Source organism: Sphaeramia orbicularis, chromosome 20, assembly GCF_902148855.1.
Source record: "Sphaeramia orbicularis chromosome 20, fSphaOr1.1, whole genome shotgun sequence".
Lineage (NCBI taxonomy): Eukaryota > Metazoa > Chordata > Actinopteri > Kurtiformes > Apogonidae > Sphaeramia > Sphaeramia orbicularis.
Window position 1 is genome coordinate 26,068,051 of NC_043976.1, and position 12,591 is coordinate 26,080,641.

At 38.2% G+C, this 12,591-nt stretch overlaps 1 protein-coding gene across 1 annotated transcript in view; it reads left to right on the forward strand.

The window, feature by feature from the left end:
* The window catches only part of LOC115411738 (vasoactive intestinal polypeptide receptor 2-like), a 62,220-nt gene that overhangs the window by 18,930 nt on the left and 30,699 nt on the right, over positions 1-12,591 (forward strand). Inside the window, exon 4 of the mRNA XM_030123958.1 lies at positions 1,277-1,374. Within this exon, the coding sequence (XP_029979818.1) occupies positions 1,277-1,374 (98 nt within the window). The remainder of the gene's footprint in view (positions 1-1,276; positions 1,375-12,591) is intronic.

The following is a 12,591-nucleotide window of genomic DNA, read 5'->3' on the forward strand; positions in this document are numbered from 1 at the left end:
CGGCGTCTGTCATCAGCCTGGTCGACCACGTCATCGCCCCCTGCATAATGACATATGAGATGGGTTAATGGATGAGGTGTGAAATCACTGCCACAAAGCATCAGAGCAACAACTGACACCACCTGAAACTGTCAGGGCTCAGTTACTGTCATTTTATTACTGTCATTTTAATTAGACAGTGAATGGTGTCACTGGTCTAGTCCAGTCTAGTTCAGAGGCTCTGTAGTTACCATGGAAACACAATCATCTTCTACAACATTGATTCACTAGTAAAACCCACAGAGTTGGATCAATGACAGTGGATGGAGACACTTGGTTTATGTTCAGTTAATGAGAGAGTTTGTTGAAAAAGTCACTTTTTCTTCAGTTTTCTCTGTTTTGATATAATAACCCTCAACTTTACTCTGAGCTTTTATTAGCCTTTACATGATCATTAAATTAAACATAGGAAAATAAATGATTATCACAAAAAAGCACAAAAGACAGAGGATAATATTAAAATAAATGGTGATAAATCACTGAAGAAAGGTTAAAATAAAGAGAAAAGTTCATTTGGGAACTGGCACAAAAGTAGCACCAGGTCTTTATGGGTTAAATTGTGTGTAATATGTAGATTGAAACGGCAATGAAACACCACTGTGTTAAATAAATGTTCTCTCATGATAACATCCTCAATGTTGTTGCTCTTATTCTTATTCTTATTCTTATTCTTATTCTTATTCTTTTTCCCTCTTTAATACAGAGAATGTGAATGATTGAACAGTAAAAAGTCCACTTCAACACATCGCAAACAGCTGAAAGAAACCTAATAAAAGCAGAAAACATCAGTACTGGGTAACCATCTGTTATCAATGTCAAAAGCATCCTGATCAAGGAATTTTTTATTTTATTATTTTTTTTAATATATATATCTAAGATCTCTTTCCTCTACTTGGGTCATTATCTTAAAACATCACGTCCATGTATTTGCATGTACTTTGAGTGTGTGTGTATCTGTGATGTAATCTGAAGATAAACTCCTTCATTTCCTCTCTGTGCTGATATTGTTGATGTATCTTCGGGTTTTGGTCGTTTTTCTTGCACAGTGACTAAGATCTGGGGATGTGAGTGGGCGACTTGTGCAGTTATCAGCATCTATGTACCTGTATGTTTAGATGATGTGTTTGTGTCAGTAGAACCACCTTGAAAAAAAATGCTACACTTCAAGATGCTAGATCAAATTTATTTCCATGCTGCAGATTGTTTTTCTTCTCTGAAGTAAGTGTTTGTGTCTCAGGTAACCTCAGCAGGAACTGCACGGACGGAGGGTGGTCCAAGGTCTATCCCATCATCGACACCGCCTGCAGCTCAAACATCACAGATGAACCCAGTCAGGTGAGGCAGCATGTTAACCCCATGTAGTCCACATCTGGGGTTGTTGGTTTTACAGGGTTGAAATGAACATACATATTTATTTCCCATTCGCTTTCCTTCAGATACAGCAAGAAAATATGGGCACAGCCTTAAAATCCACAGAAAAAACTGAACTAAATGGGCTGTAAAGGTTAAAGTGACTATTTATTGTGACCTTTGACCCCATGATAAGAGAGAACACAAACAATTAGAAGCATCTGACAAGTGTTGAATGAAACCTGGTATAAAACATCACAAAATTAATGTAATTAATCTAATATTGACATGTTAAGTACTAGTTGGAGGTCACGTTAAAGGGCTCATATTTTGCTAAACCCACTTGTATTATTCTTTGGTTCATTTATTTGTGTATTTGGACCCTAATAGTTCATGAAGTTTGAATTTGAACCCTCCAGGTGCTGCAAAGCTATCTATATATTCATTTTGGGAAAAATCAAGTGGATTTCTACAACCTGTTCTAATTCCTTCTTAATTTGTTATGTTTTATAACTAGTTACATCATGACATTTGCACATATAAGGCCAAGACTTCTGAAGAACATTTCTCAGAGTACGACATAATTGTTTGTCAGCAGCAGCGGTTGTAGACCATACTGAAAATATGTCCAAACTCCAAGCCAGTTGCCTAAAATGTTCAGTTGTTGGTTGAACAGGACAGAGCAGCACAGCCAACAACCTGAAGGGGTGGGGTGTGAAGTGGCTCATTTGCATTTAAAGGGCCAGCGCTCAAAATGACCTTTCTGGTGTCATTACTCAGAAACAAGGTTGAAGATGTACCTGTGGAGTTGAATTAATGAAGAATTCAGACCCAAATATAGCATTTACAGTTTATGTAGACCACAGGGAAATGTTTTAAAATGCATAGTTCCATTTACAAATGCAAAATATCACTCCTTTAAATACTACCATTTTAGATTATAGAAGCTGTTTTTAACATAAAACCCTGGATGTTAATACAGAGACTGAGAAATGCATATATGTGGTTATTATTACTTTACTAAACCAAGAAACATAATGTTGGCTGAAGACTTTTACACAGGACTTTATCTGTGATGGAAAGTAACTAAGCACATTCAGTCTAGTGTTGAACTGAGGTATTTATACTAAAGAATTTCCATTTTACTTCTACTCTAAAACAGTCAGATATTGTACTTTTTATTTGGCTGCATTTCTGTGAAAGCTTTACTTCTTTAGATAAAATTTGACCAAATAGATAACATGATCAGTCTTTAGAATGCAGCGCATTGTTAAAGGTCAAACCAGTGGGTAGTCGGCTCACATTGGTAACTCATCCAAAAGAGAATTTTTCTTTCTAAACATCTAACACAGTTCAATGTTCAAGTCATGCAGTATGTCACAGAAAACAACAGGGTCAAAACACAGTAATGTCCTGTCCAACAGTGAACTTTAACTGATTTCCATTCCAACCTTTATTTCAATATAAAGTAGCTCCTTGTTTTGAATAGTCCCTTATGGTCCAACTAAAGCAAAAATTTATTTAAAAGTAAAAATGTGGGTCATATAGCAACACTAATCTGTCAAATTGTCTCTGAAATGTCCTGTCAGAGAGATTTTGAATACTGTGTTTTGACCCAACAGGAGAAACAGCAGAAACAACAGGAACAACCTGCTCCAGCACTGATGTTTCACTATTAATAATATAAAGAGGACTCATATAGTCATGTACATGAACCAAGACTTGAAGGAAAAAAAAAAAGATCATTTGAGAAAGAAGTTATAACATTTGGAGAAAACAGTCATAATCTTATGAGAATAAACTCATAAAGAAGGGAGAATATCAGAGGAACTGTCATTAAAATGAGAAATGCACAGCATCTTATATTATTCTTTAGTTTATGTTTCACAAATAAGGATATACTGAGTCTTTTAGACTTAAAGGGGTCATATTCTGCTAAACCCACTTTTATTAGTCTTTGGTTCATTTATTTGTGTATTTGGACCCTAATAGTTTAAAAATTTTGAATGTGAACCCTCCAGGTGCTGCAAAGCTATCTTTATATTCATTTTGTCAAAAATCAAATGGATTTCTACAACCTGTTTGAATTCCGTCTTAATTTGTTACATTTTATAAATAGTTACGTCATAACATTTGCACATATAAGGTCAAGACTTCCGACGAACATTTCTCTGAGTACGACATAACAGTTTATCAGCAGCAGCGGTTGTAGTCCATACTGAAAATATGTCCAAACTTTGAGCCGATTACCTAAAATGTTCAGTTGTTGGTTGCATTAACGAACACAAGTGGTTAAATAGGACAGAGCAGCACAGTCAAAAACCTGGAGGGGGTGGGGCTTGAAGTGGCTCATGTGCATTTAAAGGGCCAGCGCTCAAAACGACCTTGCTGGTGTCATTACTCAGAAATATTGTTGAAGTTGGACCTGTGGAGTTAAATTAATGAAGAATTCAAACCCAAGCAGAGCATTTACAGTTTATGTAGACCACAGGGCAATGTTTTAAAATGCATAATTCCATTTAAAAAAAGCTAAATATCACTCCTTTAATTAGAATTTAATTAACACAAGGACAGACCTTCCTCTTTCCAGTTTCCATTGGTGTTGATGACATTTCTACACTTTCAACCTGTTGTCCTTAATAAAAAATGCTCAGGTCTGAAGGTGAAACTGTAGAAACACTGTGCAGGATTTGATACTTGTGGTTTCCGTTTATGATGCCGAGGAGAAGATGCAGAAAGTGCAACTGGCTGAGTGTTCAGTGTTTCGAGGGTCATGAGGCTCCGGTTTGATAACTCTGTTCAGCAAAATTACCACAGATTCAGTTTCAATAGGGACCGGTGGTTTCATTCTGGTGCGGAGAGGAAACCTTTCTTTGTCTCATGCAGCTTTTAAGTAACTTTTTATCACAGACATAATGAATTCACAAGTGTTTCTCTGAACTCCTACTTTGTATATCTCAGACAATTATACCCCAGCAGGTCTTTTAATTCAATTTTTGTGGTTTTCTTCTGTAAGTTACACATATAATGATAAAGGGTCATTCATTTATTTACTAGTAGTTCATATTTCAGTCCCTCCAGGAATTCGTAATGTTGTGATCGCAACTATTAACGCAAATTCAACCAATCACCACGAATTCTGCGCGGCGCTACAATTTCGTCCAATCACCGCGAATTTTCTGCAAATTTGACTAATCACCTTAGCCCCCTTTCGCCCACCCCTGTCTACGTGACATGTACGTCATCACATTCACTTCCTTGTTGACAGTTGAGAAGATGAAGACATGTGCGATTCAAAACACTCATATTTACCGACAAATATCACTGCCAAAGTTTGTGCAAGTCAGTTTCCAGATGTGTTACACAAAAGCGGAAGTATACTGTTCTGCACTGCCTGGAATATTGTGGTGGAACACGAACGAAAGTGGCCGCTCCACAGACACTTTTCAACAGCAAAACATGCAGGAGAACGGCTGAAACTGGAAGAGGAAAGATGAGACAAGTCCCACTGACACAGGCTGTGGGACCCAGAACAACAGCAGGAGCTGAAAGGGTCAAGGTTAGTGCAGATATACTCTAGAAGGCAATAGAAGAGAAGAAGAAAGAACCTGTGGAGGCATGCTTTCCTTTCTGTGTATTTTGTGTGTGTGTGTGTGTGTGTGTGTGTGCGCATGAGGGAGTGCGAGCGCAAGCCTGTGTGTGGAGTTAAAAAATGAGCTCACAAATGAAAATAGTCCTTAAACTTGTGTTAATATTAATGTTTACTCTTATGTGTTAAACAGAAAGCAACCCAAGTTTGGCTGACCTGTGTGTGTGTGTGTGTGTGTGTGCATGTAAACCATCTAACCCTAGCCCTAAATATACATATATATATATATATATGTGTATATATATATATATATATATATATATATATATATATATATATATATATATATATATATATATATGTATATATATATATATATATATATATATATATATATATATATATATATATATATATACATATACACACACATATATATATATATATATATATATATATATATATATATATTTTGTTATTACTAGTGTACATGGCAATTGTTATTTTGTCTTCATCATCTTTATTAATGTATTTGCTCTGATATTAGTTCCTTGTACACAAAAAATGTTTAAATTTTTCTTCTGCTCAAAACAAATGAATGAATAAATGAAAAAAGCCTGTTTTATTTAAAATCATGGCTTCCTGGTGCTTTTTAAGGCTAAAAACTCCAAAAAGTCTGTTCTAGGTCATTTGCAAATGCCCATGTTCCTGTGACTTGAATGAAAGAAGCCTCTAATCATCGCAACTTTCACTGCAACTTTTTGGAAAAGCTGCTGCAAAATCAGGCATTTTAGGCCACAATAATAATTTTTTAAAAAATCCCACGAAATCCTGGAGGGACTGATTAATAACGTACTGCATGTATTTGGATGAAAGTGATGTTGTTCTACGTTGCATTTGTATATATAAGTTATTTATGACAAAAAATGTTTGTTATAACTGTGTAACAGCACAAGAGGAAAGAGAAAAACTAAGGATCAAGCTCTCAGGTTCTGTGTCCCTATGCTCTCATTGGCTAGTGTTTTGTGATGCTCTGCTCGCATTAGCTAAAGTTCTGTGATTCTGCGCTCTCATTGGCTGAATTTCTGTGACGCTGCGCTCTGATTGGTTGACGTTCTGTGACGCTTCACTCTTATTGGCTGATGTTCTGTGACGTTGCACTCTCATTGGCTGATGTTCTGTGACTCTGTGCTTTCATTGGCTGATGTTCTGTGATGCTATGCTCTCATTGGCTGCCGTTCTGTGACGCTACGTTCTCATTGGCTGACGTTGTGTGACACTGCGCTCTCATTGGCTGATGTTCTGTGATGCTGCGCTCTCATTGGCTGGCATTCCGTGATGCTGCGCTTTCATTGGCTGATGTTCTGTGACACTCCACTCTCATTGGCTGGCGTTCCGTGACGCTGCACTCTCATTGGCTAACGTTCTGTAACGCTCCGCTCTGATTGGCTTGTGTTCTGTGACGCAGCGCTCTCATTGGCTGATGTTCAGTGACACTGCGTTCACATTGGTTTACGTTGTGTGACGCTCTGCTCTCATTGGCTGACGTTCTGTGACGCTCTGCTCTGATTGGCTGACGTTCTGTGATGCTATGCTCTCATTGGCTGGCGTTCTGTGATGCTACGTTCTCATTGGCTGACATTGTGTGACACTGCGCTCTCATTGGCTGATGTTCTGTGACGCTGCACTCTCATTGGCTGGCGTTCCGTGATGCTGCGCTTTCATTGGCTGACGTTCTGTGACACTCCACTCTCATTGGCTGGCGTTCTGTGATGCTGTGCTCTCATTGGCTGACGTTCTGTGACGCTATGCTCTTATTGGCTGGCGTTCCGTGACGCTGTGCTCTCATTGGCTGGCATTCCGTGACGCTGCACTCTCATTGGCTAACGTTCTGTGACGCTTCGCTCTGATTAGCTTGTGTTCTGTGACGCAGCACTCTCATTGGCTGATGTTCTGTGACGCTGTGCTCTCATTGGCTGATGTTCTGTGATGCTATGCTCTCATTGGCTGGTGTTCCGTGACGCTGCGCTCTGATTGGTTGATGTTCTGTGACACTGCACTCTCATTGGCTGATGTTCTATGACGCTGTGTTCTGATTGGTTGATGTTCTGTGACGCTGCACTCTCATTGGCTGACGTTCCGTGACGCTGCACTCTGATTGGCTGGCGTTCTGTGACGCTGCGCTCTGATTGGCTGACGCTCTGTGGCACTATGCTCTCATTGGCTTGTGTTCAGTGACGCTGCGTTCTCATTGGCTTACGTTGTGTGATGCTCCGCTCTCATTGGCTGACGTTCTGTGACGCTCCGCTCTGATTGGTTGATGTTCTGTGACGCTGCGCTCTGATTGGTTGATGTTCTGTGACGCTGCGCTCTCATTGGCTGACGTTCTGTGACGCTGCGCTCTGATTGGCTTGCGTTCTGTGACACTGCATTCTCATTGGCTTACGTTCTGTGACGCTCTGCTCGCATTGGCTGACGTTCTGTGAAGCTCTGCTCTGATTGGCTGGTGTTCTGTGATGCTGTGCTCTGATTGGTTGATGTTCTGTGATGCTGTGCTCTCATTGGCTGACATTCCGTGACGCTCCACTCTGATTGGCTGGCGTTCTGTAACGCTGTGGTCTGATTGGTTGATGTTCTGTGATGCTGCGCTCTCAATGGCTGGTGTTCTGTGATGCTGCATTCTCATTGGCTGACGTTGTGTGATGCTGCACTCTCATTGGCTGATGTTGTGTGATGCTATGCTCTCATTGGCTGGTGTTCTGTGATGCTGCGTTCTCATTGGCTGACATTCTGTGACGCTGCACTCTGATTGGCTGACGTTTTGTGACACTGCACTCTGATTGGTTGATGTTCTCTGACGTGATCATGGAGGGATTGATATTTATATACTCTACTAAATTGTGTAGTAACTTCCAGTGCATAAATCCCTGCAGTTTAATGTGAAAAATGACAGCAAATATAGCTGAAATCCTGAATTCTAACTTACTTATTTAAAGCGTAGAGGCAATTCAACAAAATTCTGAGTCACTCTAAAATGTATCACTTGGATTTTTCATTTTTACTGCTGTTACACAGTATATTGGTGAAATAATAATAATAAATAATTAGTTAATGTTAAAAAAAAAGAAAAAAAAAAAAAATCAGTTTTACACTAGTTTGTTGAAAATTACTCAAGAGGTGTGAAATAAGAAACAAGGTGATTAAAATCTTTGTGGTAATGACCGACACCAGCAGGATGTTAAGACTTAAAACCTGTGTTTATGTGAGTGTGGAGAGTAAATGTACAACATGAATACGCCATTCTCAGTATTGTGTAATGAGTACTGGTGATACTTTAACCTGATATTTCAGTAGCTGCCGGTTAATGTTAAAGTCACTGATGCCGTAGAAAATGAAACCACTTTGGTCTTAAAGCATACTTTGTTCTATTAAACGATAACACTGTGTTCTGGATTTATTTTAATGGTGTTGATCTACTGTCAGTAATGGGAGATCAGATCAACAGGTAAACATGTCCAGCTGTTATTTTGTCACTACCACCATATAGGATGAGCCCACTGTGATGTTCCCCACTGTGACTGAACTAGCTTTAACCATTCAGATTGCATGTTGGCCACATGGGGGCAATCTAGCCGGCATTTGATAATAACGTTGGTATTTTCACATAATTTGATAGAAACCTTATCTGTAGGGATTTGCATAAGCTAAAATATATTAATTTAGATTTAATAGCTGTTTTCCCAACACACAATGGCTGACAGAGGAGAAGAAATGGATTTAGTCACAGATTTACTAAAAAAATAAGCACTGTTGTAGGTTACTATATAATGTATTTTTATTAACATTTGTATTTTTTTGTCATTTTATTCAGTAAATGGACACACACTCTGCACATCCACTCACTGTATAAAACTCCAATTTGCATTCTGTACATATTACAATATAAATCCACTGTAAATCTCAGCCCATTAAACTGAATCCTTGTCTCCTGTTGAATGTTTGTTACCTCCACCAAGGAGGTTGTGGGTTATGTTTTCATTGGAGTTTCTCTGTGTGTTTGTCTGCCTGTTAACAAGATAACTTAAAAAGTTATGGATGGATTTTGATGAAATTTTCAGGAAATGTTGATACTGGCACAAGGAACAAATGATTACATTTTGGTGGTGATTGGGGGGGAGTCTGTCTTGGTGGAGGGCTGCGCTTTTACTTGTCTAGTTTATATTAGGTCTGTGTTTAAGTGTGTTTGGGTTCATGTTGAAATTGTACATTGTGAGCAAAGAAAAACCAAAGCCAAATTCCTTATATGTGTTCACATACTTGGCCGATAAAGCTGATTCTGTTTCTAAATATTGATGATTGAGTTTCAGATGATGTAAGTGATGCAGTGAAAGTAGACTTACTGAGGTGTGTTCATTGGGTTTCTGCTTTAGTTATGGTATTTATTCTTGCTTACCTGTTTGTGATGCATGGTATGATGGTATATTATTGATATTAAAAGGTCGAGTAAGTCAGGTGCAACACCTCTGAAGGATAAGATGTGAAGTAAACAGCCTCAAAACTGGGATAAAATCTTGTACTGATTACTGAAATCAGGCTTAGCTATGTACATGCACTAAGACAAAGACAGATTCTCCAGAACTCCTCTAATATCCATGATTTATTTGGTGATCCATGACAAATCTGTTGAAATTAGATCATTTCTTGCAGATGAAGACAAGAACTAGTCCTCCAAACGGCCGCCTACTGACCTTCTGCTGAAAACATCCAGTGTAAAACGAAAGCGCGGCCCATTGTGACATACTCCAAAACTGTTTACAAAACACACAAATATTTACAGATGTGTAATATCACAGCTCAACCAGACTCACAACAGCCATATATTATGTTTTTGACGGTGTTGTGTGTTGAACTTGGTGAGAAATTGTTTTAGTTTGTCTGGAGTTTGTTCTGCTCATTGTCCAATCAGTTCTCAGATCAGCTCATACAACTCTAACTAATACCAAGAATAAGATGTTGGTTTGGTGTCAGTTTTGCATGTCAGCTTTGTGCGTGTTTATCAGTTCAGAGATGATGCAGTGACAGTGATAAACGAAGAGGAAGGTCAGAGCTGAAAGCAGACATCAGATGTGAGGAGAGAGCAGGATGAGGTTATTGGATGACAGATCTCTGACCTCCAGCCGATCAGTCAGTCTCTCACAAATAACTCAGACCACCATGAAATCTGACTTTTCTTTCATCGGGCCTGAGTTGAGTTTGTGTGTTTATGCATGAAGAGTATGTTTCTACACTTACTACCAGATGATGGTGTTAGAAAAATAAGTTATGTGCTTTGAGTCCTACCATGTTTACATTCGGGTCATTCCACACCAACTCACCTAGAACTGCACACTTCATCGACTGGATTTACTTTAAAAACCTGATCATGAGACCCTAGAGATGTGAAAGCTTCAGTCCAAGTCCTTTTTTAGTTCTGGATGTTGGAAGATTGGACCTTCATTTCATTTCATTTCATTTATTCTCTGAATTGAAATTCCTAATGAATGAATAAAACTTAATGATAATTTGCACCTTGTATTCATGTAAATAGTACTAAAATCAAATTAAATACATGAATAATGTGTAGTATGTCTAATAGTTTTCACTTGCTTGTGTCAAAATATTCATTCTGTACTGTGTTAATATGTCATGAGTAGGTGATATTTGATCCTGCAGAAAAATATGATTCTGAATGTAAAAATTTAGGAGCATGTAAAGGTATATAGGGAAGCAATGATATGAGAAAGGGTTAATGTGCGGTAAGTCAGTCTGCTTACAAGAGAAGTTTGACAAAATACGTTTTCCATCTCCTAGTCTACTTAGAACTCAAACCAAAGAGTGGTCTGTTATTTCTTTACAAATGTTGGAATACAGTCACTGACTAATCAAATCAATAAAAGTGTGCAACAAATGCATATCAACATGTAGTCTACCTTTAAAAGCTTCTTTTTTTTTTATATTGAATTAAAACATCTGGATTAATTTTGCAACAGGAACCAAAACTGAAACGTTTTACATCTGAAACTGAATCAGCTTTGTTGGCCAAGTTTGTGCACATAAACAAGGACTTTGACTCCAGTTTATCCTTAACTTTCACATACTGTAGAGTAAATTGAATAAAGAATAAAAGTAAAAAAGCATATAATTGAAAAACAATGTAGAAAACAACAAGATCTAACAACAAAATAGTATAAAGACAATAGTTCAAAAAATCAGTTGAAAAATGATCATCAATATGCCCCTAAAAATCCCCATTTTCAGACTTATGGCATATTTTACATCTGACACCTCTTCTCTCCATGTTACATGGTTTTATTGAGGTTAACCTGTATAAACTGTTCCAAATAACACCCTTCTTTCTGTTTTAATTCAGAAAATGAATTTGCATATCCTATTATTGCTCTATATTTTCGTTTATCATTTATTGACCCAATAAAAACAACTCCATTTCTAAGTTGGGAAACACAGTTTCAGAATGTTGCAAAAGTCTGTGTGTTTTTATGTGTTTTATTATAATATAATCACTGTGACAGAATCAGTAAATAATATTGTATTGTTTTTATTTCATGTCTTTTATTCTTGCTGTACTCGCTCTTTCCATTCAGTTTAATGCTCGCTTGACCACCCTCTCTCTTTTTTCTGAATCTGTCAGAACACAAGTCGGAACTATAACGAACTTTACTGTTAAAGACCTCAGCTTCCAACCAGCCTTCAGTCCTTACACTTGTTGCACTTGTTTCCACAGTCTTGCACATTGCATGGTATACATCATACACCGTGCAGTGTGTGTGTTGTGTGGCGAGACGTCGGCTTAAACCTCCAGCTCCCCCTGCAGCGTTGTTCAGGTTCAGGTCCCGGTCTTGGTGCTCTCCGCCCGCTAATCTGCCCTCGTCTGTTCCCATATCTGCGTCTTCACGAGATGAAGGGTGAACCGCAGATTTCCCCCCCATTAGCCGCCTCTTTAGAGGATTATAAAGTAGCTGAATATTTGACCCCGGGAATGTAGAAAAAGAAAACCTCTAGTCTTTGGTCCGAGAGGTGACCCTGCAGGCCCCGTTGGCTGCTGTTATCTGTCTGCTGAAATTTACCGTGCACATGTGTGTTTGTAAGGCTTAACCTCCGTCCCCCTGAGGCGTCCTGTGTGATGCTACAGAGCTTATTTTCTGAATTTTCCAGTTATTGCTTGTGGTAGTGGCTGCATTCCAAGACCCTTTGGTTTACTCTGAGCTTTAAATAAACAACTAACATCAGCTTAAAGAGAATATCCAGATCTATTATTGTATCCATAGAACACAGTAATTCACAACATGCAATAATAAGTGATATAATGTAATGTAATGGAGTAAGAAGTACCTAGAGTGAGTCTGAGATGCAATGGAGTTGAAGTATAATGAAGCAAAAAATAGAAAAACTCAAGTTAAATACACACAGTCCTGAAACAACACAAAAAACAAACATCTAAGAATTATTTGCTTCAGTTTTTATGGATCAAAAGCTGCAAAAATATTAGTTTTTGTCAGTGCAGTGTCGAAAATGTACTTTGATTTCTGCGACAAGTGTCAGAAAAAACACACTGA